The sequence below is a fragment of the Choristoneura fumiferana genome, chromosome 3, assembly GCF_025370935.1.
Source record: "Choristoneura fumiferana chromosome 3, NRCan_CFum_1, whole genome shotgun sequence".
Classification (NCBI taxonomy): Eukaryota; Metazoa; Arthropoda; class Insecta; order Lepidoptera; family Tortricidae; genus Choristoneura; species Choristoneura fumiferana.
In genome coordinates, this window is record NC_133474.1 from 5,645,584 (window position 1) to 5,667,921 (window position 22,338).

The 22,338-nt window shown below is 36.5% G+C and overlaps 2 protein-coding genes across 2 annotated transcripts in view; both read right to left on the minus strand.

Moving 5' to 3' along the window:
• LOC141426409 (uncharacterized) overlaps positions 1-8,369 on the minus strand; it is a gene marked incomplete in the record, with an annotated part of 121,237 nt that extends 112,868 nt beyond the window's left edge. Inside the window, 1 exon segment of the mRNA XM_074085295.1 lies at positions 8,097-8,369. Within this exon segment, the coding sequence (XP_073941396.1) occupies positions 8,097-8,175 (79 nt within the window).
• Positions 8,370-16,712: 8,343 nt separating this feature from the next.
• Positions 16,713-22,031, minus strand: LOC141426410 (transcription initiation factor IIB). The gene is made up of 5 exons (XM_074085296.1): positions 21,966-22,031; positions 21,644-21,754; positions 20,410-20,710; positions 19,360-19,716; positions 16,713-17,343 (listed from the first exon to the last, which is right to left on the minus strand). The coding sequence occupies exons 1-5, from the start codon at positions 21,980-21,982 to the stop codon at positions 17,182-17,184; spliced, it is 948 nt and encodes a 315-aa protein (XP_073941397.1). The 5' UTR covers positions 21,983-22,031; the 3' UTR covers positions 16,713-17,181.
• Between the last annotated feature and the right edge of the window lie 307 nt (positions 22,032-22,338).

Below are 22,338 nucleotides of genomic sequence, written 5' to 3' on the forward strand. Positions count from 1 at the left end.
TTAATGGCCTTAACTCTTGTGATGTTGGGCGTTAATGAAGAGAACTGTTTATTAAAGCTAGGTTTAATCTGAATTCAAGTGACGACGATACTATGGTTATGTACTTAACTACTAGGATGAATATTATGTATATATACGAGTATGTCTATGTAGGCGAAAGTGTGACTACGGCGTAGCACACTAGATACGTCCTTGCGAAATCAGCTGGTTCTTTAAAAGGATGAAGTTGACATTGTCTACTTGTGGGATCCTTTAATTGGCTTTATTGTTATATTAAATAAGTTTATTCTGTAATTTATAGCTGTTGGTTCTCCGAAAATAAATAAATTTACCAGAACAAAATGTGTTTAATATCCTTGTAAGGTGCCAGAGCAAACAAATTCCAAGCACGAGACTTTAAACGTCAAGACCCTTACCACAAAAGACTAAAGCAAGTCTTAAACAAATCCGAAATGAAAGATTTCAGAATATGACAACACATCCAAAGTCTATCTACATACATTACCAATAAAATACTTACCCCTTACAAAACTCTTAATCCTTGAAAAAGGGTTCAAAGTTCAAACGAACCAATGCACACCACTCGAGAAACAAAACATGTCAAACTAAGACTTCACTGTCATGGCAGAAAACATTTTATAAAGAAGAGAAATCAATTCAGCGACAAATGCTCGGAGGGTGCAGCCCTATTGTACAGGGGTGAAGATGCCTTAAATACTGTTTCCATTACCATGAAAGGTCCGTCAAGATGTAGAGAATGTTTCCTAAAAAAATGTTTAAGATTACCGAAGTCCATCATTTCCAACCTATATACGTCGCATTGTTGGACACAGGCCTCTTCTCAGAGGATTTAGGCTGTAGTGTTTCCACAACAGCTGTGTGTGGTTTTGGAATCAGGCTTTGGACCTGGATAGTAAAGTTTACATAGACGTGTTGATGACGGATTGAATTGAAACTACGAATCTTCAGAACAGTATCAACAAGGACACTGAAATAATGTTGAAATTACCAACCTGAAAGAACAACTACCTAAGGAGCAATTGCTTTGTTAATAAAAGAGGCTGCATTCGAAATTAGTATTAACACTGCTAACACTAATAAAATTTATACAATAGACTATGACTATGAGGAATTTTCGATCCAACCAATAACGACCGACAACAGGTACATTTTTACAACGAAAGTCCCTCGGGATAGGAAGCTCTACAAAAGGGTTACAGCTGCAGGTGCTAGTTACATAATATTTCTACAATGTAACCATATCAACGTGTCGCATCTCGTGTAACAATGGGAACGTCTTTCAGAAGTTAACCTATTTCTTTTGGATTGTCTGATAAACACGAACTGCCACTTAGCGATTTTTGCAAACAAAACGAGTCAATGTTAGATTATTCAAGTTTCTGTGAACACCTCTCGCTAGCGTCTTTATTTATTTACTTAGAAGTTATTTTCACGTAACTAACTCGGAAAAAAATTAACGCATGTTTTTTTTTATTTAGAGTAGGGTAGGGTTAAAATAGTAAAATAAAGTTAAAATAGTTTATATAGTAAAAATAGCCTTCTGATATTGCTGTACCTACTCTTGCAGGCAGCCACATTCACATGTATACCAAGTCGACTTGTTCCAGTTCATGCCTGTAAAGTAATATGCAATAAACGATTTGCCTTTGCAGAAATATTTTTTTACTTGACTACATATATTAAGATCACCAACTTTTCTTATCCGAACAAATAATAGACAAGGGGATGCAGCCCCTCCCCGCACCTGCACCACATAATTACTCTGTCCAGACTGCCGAGTTTCCTCGCTGATTATAATTATTACGCTGTGACCATAGTGTCTGTCAAGGCAAACCGTAGCAAACCTATGCGAAAACGTGATTGCTTGTACGCTACTTACTAGCTTATGGCCATGGTTTCTCCTTAGTGTAATTAAAAATCAGTCTGGTATATCTCATTTAAATAACTTTGCTACTCAAGGTATATGGCTCCTAATAAAATAAATAAACAAACATTCGTATTTTTCATACAAATATCTGCCCCGACACGGGAATCGAACCCGGGACCTCAAGCTTCGTAGTCAGGCTCTCTAACCACTAGTCTAATCTCTGGTCGTCTAATTATTGTAAAGTCTCTAGTTGCACTGATATATACTTAGTGTAGTGTCCGTCAATCAATCACGGTTCACGGTACCTAAGGTAAACGCCCTAGTGCTCGTCACGCTAATGCCCAATAGATGACACCCTGCTGTCATCTCCATTGCTAGCTTACTGTATTATATTATACACGCCATGTTACAGGAACATCTACCCCTAAAGCTGGAAAGCAGATAAAGGGGCCCCATGTAAAAACCAATGGTGTGAAAATCTTTAATATTAAAATGACTACGACTTAATTCCCTTTATGGGATAACTTCGCCTTTCTACACCCGATTCTTATTGTAATCTTATTTTGTGTTTTAAGTAGGTACAATTAACGAGTTATACAATTCACAAACAAACGATCATTGTACGTTAAAGCTTGTTAAAAAAAACACTGTTTCAAAAAAATTTCCTTACCAAAATAAAACACTCTTAGCCAAACACTCAAACACTGATCTTATTTGCAGTATTTTTTTATTAAAACAGTACACTTGACTGAGTCGAGATAACGCGTCCCCAGAGCCGTCAGGTGAGACCCGACACCTCCTTAATTATTAACACAGCGTTATAAAGAGGGTAGGTAGCTACCCTATCCTAACACAACATCACTTTGTAACCCTTACACACAGAAGTGGCGTTTTAGTCGAAGTGCTAATACATTGTGCGCTGTATCACAATCCAATTGTTTGGCCTTGTAAGAAAATCATCAATGTATAATTGAATATTTTATCAACTTTCTAATTACCTACAGTTCAAATTTGCTGGGCGCAACTAACAGTACTAATTCGTTTAGTTTATAGAATTGAACTTTATTTATATAGACTCGAGGTTCTGTGTAGGAAAGATAAGGGCTTTAATTTGACTTATGGAATTTAAATCCATCCAAGTGTATGTAAGGTTGCTTAGTTCTGTCGTTTCAATTTTTTATTTTGAGATGTAAGGGCGGTTTCAGACTAGCGTTTTATTTTGGTTTTATAAGCTCGTTTTTGGAGGCTCTTGACAGGCGGATGCTGTCTTCGAGCGTTTAACACGCAGGAATAAGCGCAAACACGCGAGTTCTATTTAATCTAGCGCGCGTGCGGGTATGCGCATTTGGAAAAACGACTGTATACGCGCGGAACCCGCTTTTAAGTGGTTCAACGAGGTTTTGGTTACCAAAAGGTAAATGAGTGTTACCTACCCACCGCGACAAGTACTTATTTCTGAAGCACACAATCGCAGCAAGGTACACATGTGTGGAAGCGACCTCATAAAGTGAGTATTTTACGACAACTGCACCAGAAAAATAACCACAAGCAAGCAATAAACGGCACCTTAACCTGGCAAAAGGTTGTTAAAAACCCGTCAAACATTGCCTGTAAAAATGGTATAACCACTCGTTGTCTTTATGAAGACATTCCTTACGAAACGAACAAAGAAACTTATAGGTTCAATGTCAATAGGAACGTCGTTATCTCGAATACCTACTGAATGACTTTATTTTTACTGGATAGCAACATTTTTAACTGGGCTCTATGGTGGGGTAATCCACATCCAGATCATAATGCGGGATTTACACTCTCGCCTCGTTCCTCGTCTCGCGACTCGCACGCAAGTGTGAATGCGGCACAATTTTTTTAAAAAGAAAACTTTTTTGGCGGGAGATGACATAGAATTTTGACAGGAGCGTCTCGGAAGGAAAGATTTAGGCTTGGATAGAAAAATACAATAAATTTGTACAAGAAATACTAAAGTAAAGTTTGTGTGGGGTATTTGATGGTATAGAATGGTGTTTAACAAGGTGAGTGTATGTTATTTCATTGAATTGTTTAAAATTAAGCCGAACAAAATAGATTAATATACAGTGTCATGTTTATTCCTCTAAGAGTGCCTTCTGAGCGGGCAATTCGAATAGAAATTGGACATCAATCCATCAATCGAAAAGTGCGATGCATTAGCAAAGGTGTAGGATTAAAAGGGATATTCAGAGTGATGATTAATGATTGAATTGATGGTCTACGAAAGGTTAAAAAGCTAGTTGGAGTGTTTTTTTGGAAGTAAACGTTTTCATTGCATTCAAATGGTTGGTTGTCCAGATTGATTCAAACTTAGTATTAGTTACGATACGTCAAGGGCTAATAAAACAAAAATATCCATCCATAATGCACCACGTCTAGTTAAGTATTATGCTTGCCTAAATCTGAGACAATCTTGTAGCGACTCCTAGCGCCATCTACAGATTTTTTTGTTTTTAGCATCAAATAAGAACGAAAACACGTCTCTACAATAATTTTCGGTAGAAAGGTAGAAAGTTTGCGACAAATACTCTAAATGCCAGAATGAATGATATTTATTATCGCGTTGATGACTGTGTAAAAACTAATTTGGCAACGCATTGCAACATGCTTTGCCAAAAATACGTGTCATCCCGATATAGTTATTTTGTTTTTTACTTTTTGAAATTGAACTTTTGCATTCGGAACTGTTTATTTTAAAACATATTTTTCCAAACAGAATATATTACGTTTGCAATCTTTTACGGTAGAAAGTAGCTTCCAGCTTGTTGATGCAATGAAAACAAAAACGAAACAAGCACATTATAAGTCCAAAAATAGGTCCCACCTTCTAACCGCTGCATAAAAACGCTTATTTTCGTATTATTACGGTCTACAATTACCAAAAATACAATAGAGGTGTATTCTAACCTGCATCACGTTTTACGGAACTATAGAAGACCCACACAATAGGACCCTTGCTCTAGTAATATCAAATCATTGTTATTTGGATGCATGTGTAAAAAATATACGTCAAGTGCGAGCAGAATTGTGGACCGGAAGATAGGTATGTATGGACAATAATAATACTAGTCTAGTATGTATGTACCAACATAGGTATAATATACGGTAGTTCTCAACTTCTGAATTCGCCATATCCTGTGTATTATTTATTATACATAAATAAATAAATATCACGGGACACTTGACACCAATTGACCTAGTCCCAAAGTAAGCAAAACTTGTGTTATGGGTACTAGCCAACGGATAAACATACTTAAATAGATAGATACATACTTAAATACATATTAAACACCCAAGACTCTTTTATTATGTTATATTATTATGAGAATATAGGTAGAAGGTTTTATTTTTTTTTCCCTACGCCCCGGGGTATAGCAGACCTGAGTAGGTATTTGATATTAATTTCAGCTTGATAGGTAGGTACCTCTACGCGTTCCTGAGAAAAAGTTTCTTGACAGAACGGGCGGTAGTACCTATAGTACAGTAGGTAAGTACCTAGTCCACATCATCCCATCATCCCAGCCTATATACGTCCTACTGCTGGGCACAGTTGTTTCCACGCGGGGCCAGTGCTGATTAGGAACTTCACACACCATTGAATTGTTTCGCAGGTTTGTGCAGGTTTCCTCACGATGTTTTTTAAAACGAGGGTTTTTGCCGATTGTGGTACGGGACTCTAAAATATACCCCAGTGGCTTAATGGCCGTCTGTCAGTTTGTATGAAATTATCATCTGTGCTATATTCGTTCGGGATTCGGGATTATACCGTAGGGTTGAAATAGTGGGGTAGAAGTGATGAAGCCATTTGTCAAATTTATCCGCGAATATATTCAACTCGAATTCCATCTGCGATTTTTATCTGATTCAGAGCCAAGTGTTGGGAAAAAAATACGATTTAGCGCTAAACTCAGTTTTAGATTCTAAAGGCTAAAATTTAGAATGCCAATGTATCGATTTGTTAAGCATAAACGAGGATTGTCGATTAAATCTAGAATTATTTCGAAGCTTACTTTATTTTCAAATTGTTCTGAACTAGCCTTTTGCACGCATAATTGAATTGAAATTTCAACAAAAACAAAATTCCCATGGGAATTCCCAAAAATTTAATATTTCATAGTGACTTTCAGTAACTTTGCTTAAAAAACCCGCGCTGAGTTATGTCTCTAACCCTAGCGGTTAAAATTTAACGCTAAGGTTACATTAGAAATTACAGGAAATTACAAACATTTGTAATGTAAAATTCAACGAATAATTCATTTCTAATGTAGTCGTTGAATTTCAAAAAATTGTTGAATGAGTCGTTGAAATTTCTAATGTAGTCGAATTTTCGTAATAATGGCGACTACATTTCTAAGGTACCTAGTCGTTGAATTTTCAAATTTTCTGCGCAACTATCCTATTTTTTTTCATTAGAAAGAACCTTCTACAAAGTATTAAAAAACTTAAAAAAAAAATGAATGAATTCGCAATCTCAAGTTATGGCGTGAAAATCAAAGGTCTCAAATTGGTTATCTCCCGATAGTCGATAATTCACAAGATTTACGAATAAAATAGTTAAGCTTAGTTATTTATTTTTAAGTTAACTGGGTTTTTAAACACTATAAAACTGCAGTCTTCCATTCTTCATTCAAATTAATTTTAGTACCTACCTATTTCCTTCTAGCTACTCAACAACCATCAACGAGTTAGACAGATGACCTGGTTAAAGCCGCGGGTTCACGGTGGGTGCAGGCCACTGCCAACCGAAGCAACTGGAGGTCTACGAGTATGGGGGAGGCCTTATGTCCAACAGTGGACGTCCCACGGCTGATACGCTGTTGATGACTCAACAAGCGGATAAGATAACCAAACAACAATCGTAAATTCGTTTACTCACCCGAATATAACACGTTTGATGTCTCCAACAAAAGCTCGATTTACCTTTACCGAAAGCTCTCAGCAAACAAAACGGACACGCTCCGTCTAAAGCTTACAAACATTACGAGAATACATGTTTAACATATTATTATGAAACATGAGTTATTCTTTGCACTTAAAGTGGATTCACCTTAAGTATAAATGTACATTACTCACAACCTAAGACTGCACACGGACGTAGTTGTTATAATTTACGTCACCTTAGTCATCGTACATACTCGTATTGAAGTCCGTCCATATGTTACCTTAAGTTTAAACTTAGGAATTTTGACTTTAAGTTCAACTCGCGATTATAAGGCAGGAACGGTCCGAATAGTTTCGATCTTTTCGGAAGTTCTTGTTCGAAAATATCGAAACTAGTTGGACCGTTCTTGCTACTTAAAATTGTGTGTTGAATCGTTTAACTTTGCAATTTTATCAAATGTTTCACGAGAGCTTAAGTACCTAGTAGTCAGTGGAAATTTTTAAACTTTCAGTGCAACAAGCATGTTATCAGCACAAGAAAACGTACCTATGTTAATTGACCTTTTTAATATTTTTTATACTGTTTGACATTGTTGCAACTTTTAAGGTTTCGTGATCAAAATAGCAAAAATGGAACCATGTTTGTCTATCTGTCCGCGGCTTAGTGCTGAAACAGCTGTAATTTGACACGAGTGTACTATATTGTAATGTAATGTAATTGTAGAATAAAAATTGGCTGGTTTTTAACCCCCGATGCAAAAAGAGAGGTGTGTGTGTATAAGTTTGACCGCTATGTGTGTCTGTCTGTCGCATCGTAGCTCTTAAACGGGTGGACCGATTTGAATGCGGTTTATTTATTTGAAAGCAGGTTTTCTAGCGATTGTTCTTAGACATGTTTTAACAAAATGGGTTCAGCCGTTTTTGAGATATTGAACTTTGAAGTGACAAAGCCGGGGGGTCATTAATATCTTGTACGACAGAAGCGAGTAAGACCAAATGTTTGTCAGAGAAATTTTATCCTGAATAATAATTCTATCGATTAGTATAAAAATAGCGTTTTTTTTTTTTTTTAGTTGGTTCGAGTCCCGGGCGAGGCAAGCGAGTTTTAGAAAATCTTTGAATGCAGTTTTATTTCTTTATAAAAATAAAGGAATGTCTTTTAAGTAAAATGAGCCAACCTAAGGATTTAAGGTAGTTTTCCCTCCATGGCCCGACTGATTTTTCCACCCTGTATAGTAGGTACCTACATTGAAACGTACAGTAGGTACTCGTAGTTATTTAGATTCTGTTTACTTGCCTATAAGCCCTTCCACTCCTGCCCACACAGCCAGCCACAGCAATCCCACATGCCATCGCGCCGTGCAAGCGCTCACCATTTTCCCAAAAACATTTTCAGCATTTTCCGACACCACTATCAAATAACATTTAAACACTAAACATAATCACTCAATCTCATTAACTAACACGCGACATCGTTTAAATTGGATTTAAAGTTGAATGACTGCGAACGTAAATACGAATACGTAAATTTTGTGCGCACGACACGTGCTCCCTCATCGGTTGCTCGCGCGGTACTGGCTGGCCTGGCTGAATTTTTCTTTTTTTCTGCTTCTACGGCCGTAGAGGCGTAGCGTGTAGCGTTTTGGAAAAGCCCGCAAAGATTGATCGAGTTTTCATTGCGACACATTGCGATTTATTTATTACCCCAGTCACCTACATCTTCGGTCTAAGTAAGATCAATATTAATTAAATTAAGCAATTTCTTTGCATTACAAATCAGGTCAGGTAATTTACCAGTCTGGTAGCATGGTGTACGGTTGTGTCACTCTGAAGATGAGCTCTGGTTGAGTTCGAAACGCGTCAGTGTAGTGTGGTGGTGGTGATAGATGGGTTTGTGTGATTTGTGTGTGTTCTTACAGTGTGGAGGTGGAGGAACTGCATGAACACGCATATTTGCATAAGCTTAGCTATCGTAAGGTCGCGGGTGAGCAAGGAAATCCTTTTAATTCATTGATATGGACCTCCGCAAAGTAACGATTCAATAAATTAGGTAATTTGCAAATATATTGTTCAATAATCCACCGAAATTTATCACCGCGACAGTAAATTTTTATAAAAAAAAACCGGCTAAGAGCGTATTGGACACGCCCGAAATAGGGTTCTGTAGCCATTACGAAAAAATTAAGTAATATTTTTCTAAGGATTTCGTATTTTATAAGGAATCATCCATAGTTTAGGTATATTTTATACCTTAGGCTGCTATTTACTCTTAAACTACTAATAATTCTCAAGCAAACTTAACCGTTATAGTTTTTCTTGAAAGTTTGATGTAAGTACTTATATACTACCATCCTGAATTTTTTCAAATTTTTCCACCCACCGGTTTAGATTTTAGAGGGGACGCTCGATTTTAATGAAAATTTGCACTTTAAAGTTGAATATTTCGCAAACATATCGCTCAATCGAAAAATCGTCTTAGCAAACACCTAATGGTTTTTTAAAAGACCTATCCAACGATACCCCACACGATAGGGTTGGACGCGAAAAAAAAATCAACCCCACTTTACGTCTACGGGAGGTACCCTAAAAAAATTTTTTTTTTTAGTTTTTTATTGTACCATTTTGTCGGCATAGTTTACATATATATCCGTGCAAAATTACAGCTTTCTAGCATTGATCTGAGCAAAGCCGCGGACGGACGGACAGACAGACAGACAGACAGACAGAGACAGACATGGCGAAACTGTAAGGGTTCCATTTTTGCCATTTTGGCTCCTAAACCCTAAAAACTGTAGAATGACCAGGCTATGTAGTTGATTGGGTGGAAAATGCCTTCAGCTTAAAGGTCGCGCCTATATATGTATATAAGCTATATATATACTTTTATATATACTGTGCCTATGTCTGGAAACTTTGAAGTACTTACTTAGAGGTGCTTTAGGATCCTAACTTAAATTTGAAGCAGGCGTTACTTTGTGGAGATCTAATTCAATTAACAATTACTCTGTTCATCCAGTTCACTCGCGACCTAACGATGTCTACGTCTAGGCTACAAATGTGTGCCCATGCAGCTCCTCCACCGTCACACTGTAAGAACACACAAATCGCACAAACCTATCACCACCACCACCACAATACACTGACCCGTTTTGAACTCAAACTCAGTTCATCCTCAAGAGCAACACAACCGTTCACCATAAGTTACCAAATGTTGGACGCATCTTGCACACATTTATCTTGTTGCATACACGTTTATCGCAAGGTCGTGGGTGAGCAAAGGAATTGTTTAATTTGCTCAAAATAACACGAAATTTTTTTTTTGCCATTTTGAAGTCGGTGCCTAATTTAAAAAACCCGGCTTATCAACTGAGTAAACTTGAAATAATTTTCTCATGTGTTAAATACGGATCGATCTTTAGACCTCATCGACCGCCAAAATCAGTTTTCATAAACCCCTGAAAACTTGTGAAACGGGGTCGATGTCAACCACTTTGGGAGTCCCTGATTTCAATCCAACCTAAATACCAATTCCATATCAAAATGCTTTCACGAGCAAGGGCGCCAATCAGTCACCGGCATCGGAGGCGAGGCCCTCACATTAGTATGGGCAAAGAGACCAAAGGGCCAACAGTAAAAGTAAAGGACTCTTGGCTCCCCGCTCACGTCCCGTCAACGTTAACGTTGTCGACGGCATTTTGATAAAAAAACAATAAATTGTTCGGCACATGAGTGGAATCCTGCGGGATATTGATGGGAGTTTGGAAAGGGTCGTTGACAGTTCAAAAACCTTTTCACTTCTCATGCTCGTAAAGTTCGTGTTTATGCTGGATCTAGGCGACATTAAATGACTTTTTATACTCTAGTGCTTAAAGTAAAAATCTTCGTCTAAGACCCAATAGGCAAGGTGCTAGCAGCCACAAACAAAAAAAGTGAATAACTTTTTTATTACCTAATTTTTTTTTTGTAATGTACCAAATTGTTACTGTTTCCAATTAAAGATTTATTAAAAATATTAGGTAATAAAAAAGTTATTCACTTTTTTTGTTTGTGGCTGCTAGCACCTTGCCTATTTACTCACTATTCACATTGTTCACTTACTAGGTAAGTACCTTTTATTTTTATGCATAAAAGCAATTATTTAATGATATATTAATTCCTCGCAATCGAAGCGAAAAGCAGTGTAAAACTCGAGGATTAAACCCATTTTCCCCTCGATGTTTCTATCAGCCCTCGCCGGCTCGGGTAAAATGGGTCGTTTTATACTCTCGTTGTACAATCTACTATTTAACCCCTCCGTCATTTCAAAGTTCAATGTCTCAAAAACTGCTGAATCGATTTCTATGAAACAAAGCTTAAAAACCAGCGCAAGGAAACACGCTTTCACGTAAAAAACCTCGATCGAAATTCGTCCATCCGTTTGAGAGCTATGATGTCATATACAGACAGACAGACATTGGCGTCAAACTATAACACCCCTCTTTTTGAGTCGAGGATTAAAAAGGAGTTAGGATATGATTTAAACACAAGTTTACACTTAAATATACATTTATTCTGGCGTTATTCGTATCTCTTAAATAAATCCTAGTAAACACGGCCAGGGCGTTTAATACATAATACAGTTTGCGTCATGACTCATGACACTGGCTTGGTTATTCTTATTATTATTTTTAATCACATCAGTAACATTTACTATTGTCTATTGCCTTAAAATTTATTTTAACATTTGACGGTAGTTTGCGATTCTGCAACTCATCCATCACTATGTTTACTGGCGCAGCAATCATGCCAGTTATTCGGTTATCACTAAGTTGGTACTTTGGGCTGCGTTCCCACCAGAGATGTGCGGGGATGCGTTGCGTCGAATGTGTTTGTCACCAAAGAGCCCGCTACGCATCCTCACACCGCTCAGCTACCTCGCACATCTCTGGTGGAAACAGTCACAGCGTTTCACATCCTCGCTACAGATCTGTTCACTCACGAAGGCGCGCCCCTTCACATTTTATAATTGTAGTTAAACGTATCCGTACAAGGGTTACATATTTGAATAAGTATCGAAAGTTAAAATGCCTACGGTTAAAATGTCGATGTTCAAAATATCGAAAATTAAATTATCAATTGTATCACAATATCGAAAGTTGTTATACCTATGGTCAAAATGTCTAAGATTGAAATGTCGATTGATTAAAATATCGAATGAGTAAAAATATCGATAGCCAATATAAGTATTTAAGTTGTAAATGTCAACATATTTGAATGTCGAAAATTAAAGTATCGTACATACAAATCTGCTTTATTTATTCGTCCTTTCTCTTAATAGCATTTATTTTACATAATCTAGTCACTTTTTAGCACGCTGACGCTCACGTGATAGTTCATATATAGGATATTCGATACTCTCTACTTCGATATTTTGGACTTCGATATTTATATCTTTCGATGTCACTTTTGTAGATAAATATATTTTCGATATATTGGACGTAGATTATCTAACCATTCGACAATATAAACTTTCGTTATTTTAGTTTTCGATATTTTCATCGACATTTTACCCGTAGATATTTTAACTTTCGATATTCAAATATGTAACCCGTACAAGTCTATGTGTGCGTAGCTCGAACGTGTCCTCAGTCGCAAGCGTACCGTCAGTCATGCACACTGAAACTAAGACAACGTGTAAGTACGAGCGGTTTACCCGTGCACATTGATAATTATTAGCAGTGGAGGGGCGCGCCTTCGTGAGTGAACAGATCCTTCGCACCGCTTAGCTACCTCGTACAGTCGAACAAATTGAATCATGACCCAGAGTGGAACCTTTTAATAATCAATTTCACTATGATTTCCTTTACAAAACTATGAGATGACAACATGTCATTAGCAGCACAAAATGTTCCACCCTGCAAAACGAAACGCAGCCTCACTGATGCAACCAGTAGAAAAAACGAGTCGCATAACTACACGGCGAGAAGCCTGGAGAAGAATTGAGAAACCCAGAGGAGCCTGGAGAAACGAGTATCTGATTCGTTTTCTGTTGTCCCATAGGTATTGGTTTATTGCCCGCTTTAATAGTAGATTATTGTCGTGGCCTGGAAGTAAGCAATTGCTGGCTGAGTATGAGTATTAAATATACGAAGCCAGCTATTGCTATTCCAGCCGAGACTAATATAAAGCTTTTCTCAAAAATGGTGAATAATTCTGAAAAAGAATAAACTTTTTCTCAAAATATATTAACATATAACATTTAGTTTTATTCCAATATTTTTCTTATGCTTTCCCGCCTTTTTTTCATTAAAAATAAACTGCAGGTGTATTTTTCCACCGAAAATACCACAAGCTGTTTCAGACCCAATAAAAAAAGTCCGGAGTTCCAACAAAATATCTGATACCGGCCATTAGACTTGGCTGTATACGACTTCTGCCAACATTTCCATGGCCTTTTTAACTTAAAAAAAAATGTAACTGATTGCAGGCGCGCTAATTTATTATTGTCAAGCTAGCGCGCCTGCAATCTTTTTAACTTTTAATTTTTCGCTGACCATAAACTATGCAGTTCACCTTCTGATATGTAAAGAATAATGACAACTTTTACGGTCATTTTTGAGAAAAAGGATTTCACGGACGAGACGTAAAAAAATAGTTTGGGAAAAGCCACGCGAGCTTCTTGCCATGAGTGGTACAGTCGGTCGAGTTCATAAACTTGTGAGCAAAAATTTGATCAAAACTATGTTAACACGAATCTATTGTTAACGGCGTAGACGCGTGTTCAGATATTATTGACTGGATTTTTACTCACAAGTACAAGAACTAGACTGTATTAGGGCCATAGGTTGTTTAAGCAACGTGTAAACGATAGAATAGACGCAACAAGAATCCAGCAATTAGGAAAAAGAAAGTGGCGACAGAATTTTGACTGATAGATTCTTGTAATACATACGCTTTATTGGTTACATTGTGTTATGAACATGACTTGAGTTTTGAAGATGTGACACTTGAAAAAACTGTTTGTCAAGTAAAAAATTAATAAAACACGTCGTCCAATGGTTCATTTTCATTATTTGGAAGTAACCTTTTTACGTAAGGTTAAGATAAAAATACAACAGATAACTTACTCCACATACAAAGTAATATGTTAAAAATGTTAAAATCTGCATTAGTAAAAGTTAACTTAGCAGGGCAGTAAATTTGTGAAGTTGACGCCAATTTGCAGAACTATCCGACAAAAGAAAAAAGATTTCAGTGGCGATTTTAAACACAATATTTGGTCCAAGCACAATTAGATTTTTTAGAGTAGGTATTTGAGACAAGTAAAAACTTGAACACGTACTTCTTTAATGAAGTCTAAATAAAAAAACCACCTGTTTTTCTTGTCACCAAAATCGATGGCATGGTTCCTAAGAACAGATTTTTGTATGACTTATAGTTTCAATTTCTAGAGGCTCGGAACTCTTTTGAAGTTCGGAATAGCCTGCGTCAGAAAACACACCTTGAGTGTCTGTGTTGTGTTCAGAATATTATATTAATAAAGGAAGCATTTTGCAAGTTTTTACGCCACCTCAAATACCTGCTCTTGAATGTTTACCAGCTTTCAGAATAATTGATTTTATTACTTACAGCAACGTTAATAACAAGAGCCCAGTTTGAGCCAGTTTTGTGACAGAAAACAGTAGGTAAGTATACCAGATTATTAAATAAATAGGTGGTCAGTTCTAAAAATCATACTAATGGAAACTATACAACAATAATCACAACTGTATAACAAACGCCTTTATCATGTACAAAAATAAATCACAAAAACCAACATAATGTTGCCTTGTAAGTTAAAAAGTAATACTTAAACGTAAGATAAGATAAAAACTAATTTATGTCAAATGCGACGGTCCGAGTCCATACAAAGACAAAAACATTTTTTTATACCCAAAGGTGTTGATATGCTTTCATCATAATTATTTTTTTGGCTGTTTTCGTTTGTATGAATTGACTCGATGCACTTCACAAAAACTTATCCCAAATATTGAAACGAAACTCTTAGCTGCTTTTTTTCTGTAATCCGAGAGTTTCACGTCGATTTTGGGAGATTCTTAAGGTGTCTCCACACCAATCTAAAGCTTAAACAAACATGTTACAAAAAGGTCCGGGAGTCATGCATCTATTATTATATGAATCTCTGCTAGTATCATGTATTTTCATCTCACTCCACTCACTAGTAACTACAGCACTTAAAGACGTCGATTAAATTTAATCGTACATTAGCGCCGATTTACCATACAATGAGGGTTTTCCGACAGGCGAAATATCGCTAGATGGCGTTAGTATCGTGAAGTCCGTTTGACATTTGCGTCATGTTTGTGATTGGTTAAATAAGTAACTAAATGAGCCAATCGTAAGCAAGACTGAAACGTCAAACGGATTTCACGATACTAACGCCATCTAGCGATATTTCACCTGTCGGACCGCCCTGAATTGATAATTGTTTGCAAGACTGAAACGTCAAACGGATTTCACGATACTAACGCCATCTAGCGATATTTCACCTGTCGGAATACCCTCATTGCGTAGTTTCATGGGTAAAAAATATATTAGTCTATTTATTAGTCCCTCAGATTATCAGATACTATTGGACACGCATTTTTTCATTTGTGAATCAAACAAAATACCTATGACAAAGATGAAGCGTGTCAAAGTTCGAGAGTTCGTCACGCGGAACTTTAACTGGCTATATTCATAATTTTTTGTTTAATTGGACGTAGTTATGCAAAAATGTTTCAAAGCATTGTCTATTCTTTAATTTCGCTTTTAATGTTACTGACACGAGTTCCAAAATTAAAAAAATAATTGTTGCGGTTTGGAACATTTTCGCATAACTACGTCCAATTGACAAAAGAAAAAATACGGGACCAATACAAAAATTAAGATTATCAGAATATATTGGGTGTAACATGAGTAAGAAGCAAAATATTTTATATGAACCTAGGTGACGTTATGTGACGCGTACCTACCCATACAAAATGAACTTTAAATACGCATAATTCGACCTGGGTTCATATAACATTTTTTGCTTCTTACGACCTCAGGAATACGCCGTTAAAATTATTCGGTTTCCTATGTTACACCCAATATTTTCTGATAATCTTAATTTTTTTATGAAACTATTTCATTATTTGAAAATGGAACGAATATAGGAGCTAGTTAATAGACGACTTTGAGCGCCGCACGTAGCGAATGAGTATGCAGTCTATAAGTATCCGAATATAAGTTTGTTTTCTAAACATTTCTCTACAGAAAAAAGGGAAAGAGATCGTACGAAATGTCTGTTACAAATATAAAGATAAATGGGTTTGCATATGAAAGTTCTATGAACAGAAAATAAAGTTTATAACAGCAAATAATTATTGCGAATGGTGTGTTCATCTGATGCTTTCTTTGTTGAATTAAATAAAATTCTAACCAGTATAAAGCTTTACTAAGGTGGTGCCTGGGTTGTAACTTCGTCTTTAAATTCTAATTTCAACATGCAAATAAAATGCGCAAGCAGAACAATATCATCCATATTGACAATATTGGCAACTGCTTAGAAGCCCTGTGGTGTGTACATTTTTAATACTTTCGTTCAAATTTTAAAATTTAGTATGGATATGTAGTTTGAACAAAACTATTTCTAAAATTAGTGACAATGTTGACAACTTCAACTAGCATCATTGGCAATCAAGGTGGGCCAAGAGACCGCGACGGCCGGACCTTCGTTATTTTATAAAAGCTGAAAGTTTTTTTTATAATGTTCCTAACACAAGTAACAACGATCCGCAACTATAAAATTTGCGTAGCGGTGGCTTGAAATAAAAAATAACAAAATAAGTATTGCGCAACAGACGCCAATTATTTAAAATATTAGAAGGTTTGCTAATATTTTTTGTCAGGCGTCTATTCACACATTAGTTTAAGGGTGGGTTGCAACTGCAACCCTACAAAATATTATCTGGCAATGAAGGAAATGGTTTCAGATATCATTCAGAATAAAATGTATAAAAATTGAGTTTCATACAAATGACTTTGAGATGCAACTATATACGCCTTTACTGTTAAGAACATCAATATATATAACATTCTCAGGTCACAATGCTTGTGACCGAACTCTTCGAAACGGCTTGACCGATTTTTATGATTTTTTTGTGTATATTCAATAGGTCTGAGATAGGATATTAACTATTTCTCATACTTCTACGCCGACGGAGTCGCGGGCAGCAGCAGTAATATTTAAAAAAAGGTTTTTTATAAAATAACAAAGGTCTGGCTGTCGCGGGCTGATGCTCTATTATTTTATCTGTTTTGTTACTCCACTGACGGCCTTAGTTAAACTATAAACAAAATGCAAACCCCAGATCCATCTATTACATCTGAGGCAGGAACTCGATGGGTGTCGCAAACTTGAAGTCGTCCGGGAACAGTTTAGCCGCGAACGGGTACATGAGTTTGTACGATTGTCTGATAGTGACGTCGGCGACGCCTGCGATATCACCGATCTCCTTTTGGCTGCGTTTGTCTTCTGACGCCTGGAAAAAAAATTGGTAAATTTAGACTTTTTTATTTTGTTAGACTAACATTTAGTAGCATGGTGAATGGTTGCGTTGCTCTGTCTGAGTTCGAAACGCGTCGGTGTAGTGTGGTTGTGGTAATAGTTGGGTTTGTGCAATTTGTGTGTTATCTTACAGTGTGGAGGTGGAAGAACTGCATGAACATGGGAGTGGCTGTGGCTATCATAAGGTCGAAGTTGTTCAAAGTAATTGTTTTAGATCATTGACACGAACCTCCGCAAAGTAGTAGCGTCTGATTCAAGAAATTAGTTTTTTTTATTAATTTTATTCTGGCTTTGAACACTCCAGATGATCATGTCAGCCTCATGGGTGTCACTCAAATTGATTAGTTGTCACCTTCCTTACTAATATTTTATAAGTGCGAAAGTAACTCTCTCTGTCTTTGCTCATAAACTGTTAAACCTATTTAGACTGAATTTGGTATGGAAATACTTTGCTACTCAGGGAAGACCAGAATAGTTTTAGGCAAATCTAATAAAAAAGGCACTTTACTAATGAAATCCAGATAAATTAAAGAAGTGCAAAAGCGTCTGGTAGACTCGACACTACACTGGAGCTAGCTATCTCTCTCAACTAATTGCCAGAACTATTCATGGTGTGTTTTAGAAGCAATATTAATGAAATCTACAACATAATTTTTAGGAGTTTTCATAGGAATTTAGTAAAACCCCGGAATTTGTCAACTGTAGGATCTAATAGTAATCTATCCAATATGCAATTTGTGATGTTACTAGTTTATTAGCAATTCTGCTTTTAATAGCGTCACTTGTACGACGCAAAATGTTAACATTCTTTGTTAACATTATCAAATAATGATTAGTTAAGTACCATTAACCTCATACCAACCTAATCACCTGCATAGTTTTGCTTTTAACTATTACGGAAAACAAATGTGTACATTTAATAAAAAAAGTATTGTTTTATTACATACTTTGTAATCTTAATATACTCAGCGGCACAAAATTTGGCCCACCTCCATACAAAATTACCTATTATTGCATACATTTGAGGGCCAGATTTTTTGCTGCTCAGTATAGGTAAAAGGAAAAGCAGTTAGAGCTAGATGTATGAGTATCAGCGTCCATCCCAAACCTTGAAAGCTAAAATTTTGCAAACAGGTTCCTTGTATGATATGGACCAGAAGATTGTCTAACCCACTCGGAATCGCAATCATTTTCACCACTTCTTTCTAAGAGTAAAAAGAGATAGTGAATTTGATTGCGAGTATATGTGAGCACCCACATAGCAATATGGTGTTCCAAAATGTTTTCAGTTTGCGGCTGACTAACAGGCTTAGTATTTTGGTCATCGCAGCTAGGAAGCCTAGCCATTTGAAGTATGTTTCAATAGCTAGCTATATGCAATTGCGTGGCGGCATAAAACTGAATTTCTACCAAATTACCCAAGTTTATATTTCAAGGAGTTCTTTGTGCTCAAGTTTAAGCTCAAGTTACCGAACTGTGTAGTTGGGCTATTGTTATTAGAATGTAATATTGCTTTTAAGACATTTATACATTAATTAATTACAGAAGCGATTATGTTGTCATTAAAAACTATTTGGTATATTGTAATAAAACTTGTTAATTTTTTTAAACACGATACTGCGCTCTAAAACTCGTATCACAGATGTGGGTGTCAAGACCGCCAAGCTGAAGTGGGACTGGGCCCGACATGTCTGCCGCATGCACCCCGACCGATGGGCACGGATCGTAACCGAATGGGATCCGAGGGATGGGCATAGGAGCAGAGGCAGACCCAAGAGGAGATGGCGGGACGACTTGAGCGCTTTTCAACTCGATTGGCAGGTGCATGCCCAGGACAGGGAAGAGTGGCGGAGAAAAGGGGAGGCCTTTGCCCAGCAGTGGGACATAATACAGTCTACATAAAAAAAATAAAAAAAAATTTAATGAGTGTCATTCAATCATTAAAGTTGGTGGTTGATTGTTATTTGATGTCTCAAATATGTATATTCACCTGCGAAGCCATGTAGATAGCTGCAGCGGCGACAGAAATGGGACTGCGTCCGGACACGATGTCCAGCTCTCCGGCCTTCCTCGCAATATGTGTGGCCGCTCTTTGTACTGAATTAGGTAGCCCCAAGTTGGAGCAAAACCGAGACATGAAGTCAGCTGTTGTGATAAGGTCAACTGATGTCTCCAGAGCTTTGAGGATGAGCTTGAAACACCGTCCAATCTCTTTCTTGCTTATTTTGCTGACAGCACATATTTCCTTGAATGTTCGTGGCACACCTTCTTGACGACACGCAATGTATAAGCATGCTGATGCTATAGCGTCATTTGCTCTGCCTTTTAAGTTTTTGCCATCGTGTACCTGAAATCAGAGATATATGGGTTACATCAGAACTTGGACAATAATTAATACTTACATACATACTAACAAAAACCTGTACTATTTTGAACCTGAAGGTCATAAATTATGTATGTTCTCAAGAAGTCAAAAATATCTATACTTACACCTTTAAGCCAACTAACCATAAGGTTGATGTATACATATGTATATTTGACGTATTTTTGTAAAAATATGTAAACATAGCTACATAGCATAGGATGAGGGACAGAGGAGGTGACCCCCATTCAGGGTCCTACTTGGTCCAGCGGATCTCGTTGGCCATACAACGGGGCAATGCCGCTAGGGTAATGGGTAAGGTTGGGCCAAGTACGATGCGGAGGGGTATGGAGTAGTTTTTGTTTTACTTTATTATATAATTTATTCTTTTTTCTTTTTTTTGTGATTTTTGAATTTTTTTTTATTGTATAACTGTTTTTTTTATTATAATTATGATTAATGTTTTATTTTTTAAAAATATATTGTTTATTAACACCTTGTATAGATAGCTGAAGACTTGAAATAAATATTTAAAAATTATAATAAAAAACATAGCTTAAATTGAACAAAATCACTGATTCCGAATATTATATATATATATATATTACGATATATTATGATGTAATATTAATGATATTAGATGATTATGTGTAAAATTTGAAAATCTGATATACATACCTGCTTGAACAAATTGTTGGCCCTGTCAACAATAGTCTTGGGCAGATTAATACGGTCTGCCATTGTGTTAATTTCTCTGAACGCATTTATGAGCGCTCTGTCTGTGCTGCTTATGTTCCTTCTGTTCTGATACTTTGATACACCGAAGCTGTCAAACGATGCATCTCCTCGTCCAGGACCAATGATAGTTGAAAGGTCGCCCCCTGACAGTAGGGGATTCTCGGGACCACCAACACGAGATGGGTCCACTCCAGACTTCTCATTGCTGAATGTACGCCATTCTGAACCTACATCTATTACTCTGTGGATTAAAAATATATTAGGTATGTTAATCATGGTGTTTGTTTCATTTAGATATAAATAAATGACATTTAACTTATTTTTTCCTTTCCTTATTTTACAGATTTCCCATAGGTGTATATTAATACCTACCACTAATTATGAGACATTGGTTCAGTGGAAAATTTCATCTCAATCCATGCTTAACTATGATTCATACATTCCAACTAGTTAGTGTAATTGTTAAGAAATTTCCAGTTAAGACTGGTTTGAGCGGCTTTGATGGAAATGTCAGATTTTGGTTCAATCAATCTACATCATTTATCCAAATTATTCAATATGTCATTATAACTGGTGCCACTGGTGACACTAATTGTGAAATATACCATAAGGTATTTTGACCCATTTCAGGTTACTTTGGCCCATATGAAAATCACATAAAAATGTAAAATAAAAATGTGATAAATCAATTAACATCAACCACATGGCAGAGCCATATTCTTAAAGCAATAATAAAAACAACCATAAAGTGTGATACAGGGCAAGCTAGAGCAAGCTACACCACTGTTAAGCTAATTTATATTATATTATAAATTAATATCTTAAAAACTTACTTAAATGAGTTGAGTAATTCTCAAGTCATTAAGTTAATAGCCAACTAAAATACTCATTGTTCTACATGGCGATTGTTAAAGAATCCTTGAAAAATCCAGGACTTTCAGAGCTTACATCATATGATTTTGAAGGTAACAAATAAAACTATGAAATTGAATACCTACATTACAACTCAAACGGCCAGGCAAACAATTAGCATTGATTGTTTACAAGTCTGTAAACGAAATGAGTATCGTCTATTGACTAAATCAAACGTTCTTATAATTTCAACATTAGAATCTTAAGTTTGGAAAGCTGAATGAATTTCGTAACATTGCCAAATTTCCAGTAACAATAATACCTGTCGCCGACAACGAGACCGCATTCGGAGCATATCATGTCACCCGCCCGGTAGTCCTCGATAAGCGGTGCATCGGGATGTGCATAGCACACGACCTTATTTGCCTCGATTCTAAAACCACAAAGGAAAGTTCATCTCATCAGCAAGTAGTAAACGTACCATGGTAAACACTAAGCCGTGGCAGCAAGCACGAGGTTCCAATCTTTGCAGATAACTTACGTATAAGCTTAGCCAACATTATCAATATTCTTCAATACAATAAATATATAAAATTACTTCTAATCGATTTAAACAATTATAAAATTATAGCAGAAAAACAAACCTTGACGTGCTCGCCATGATTGTCAAGACGTATAGACAATGCTTTATTTTTCACCTAACGTCATTGCCTTGCCTCGTCCATAGATAATAGATGCTTTGGATACAAGCTTTTTCACCATACAAGATGCTAAAATTTCACTTTAACTCTAGACTCCAGAGAATGTATTATAAAGTTTAATGAAATGAAGTTTTATTTAATATTTCAATGAAATCTAGTTCATACTAAATATTATTATTATACATGAAATAAAACGCTATGGGGCTATGGGCGCTATTTCTTTCTATAGCCACAGTAATAATGCTGGATGCTGGCTGGCCGGCTTCGATAGCCCGATTAGATTAGCCCGGATAGATAAAAAAAAAAAAAGCTTTTA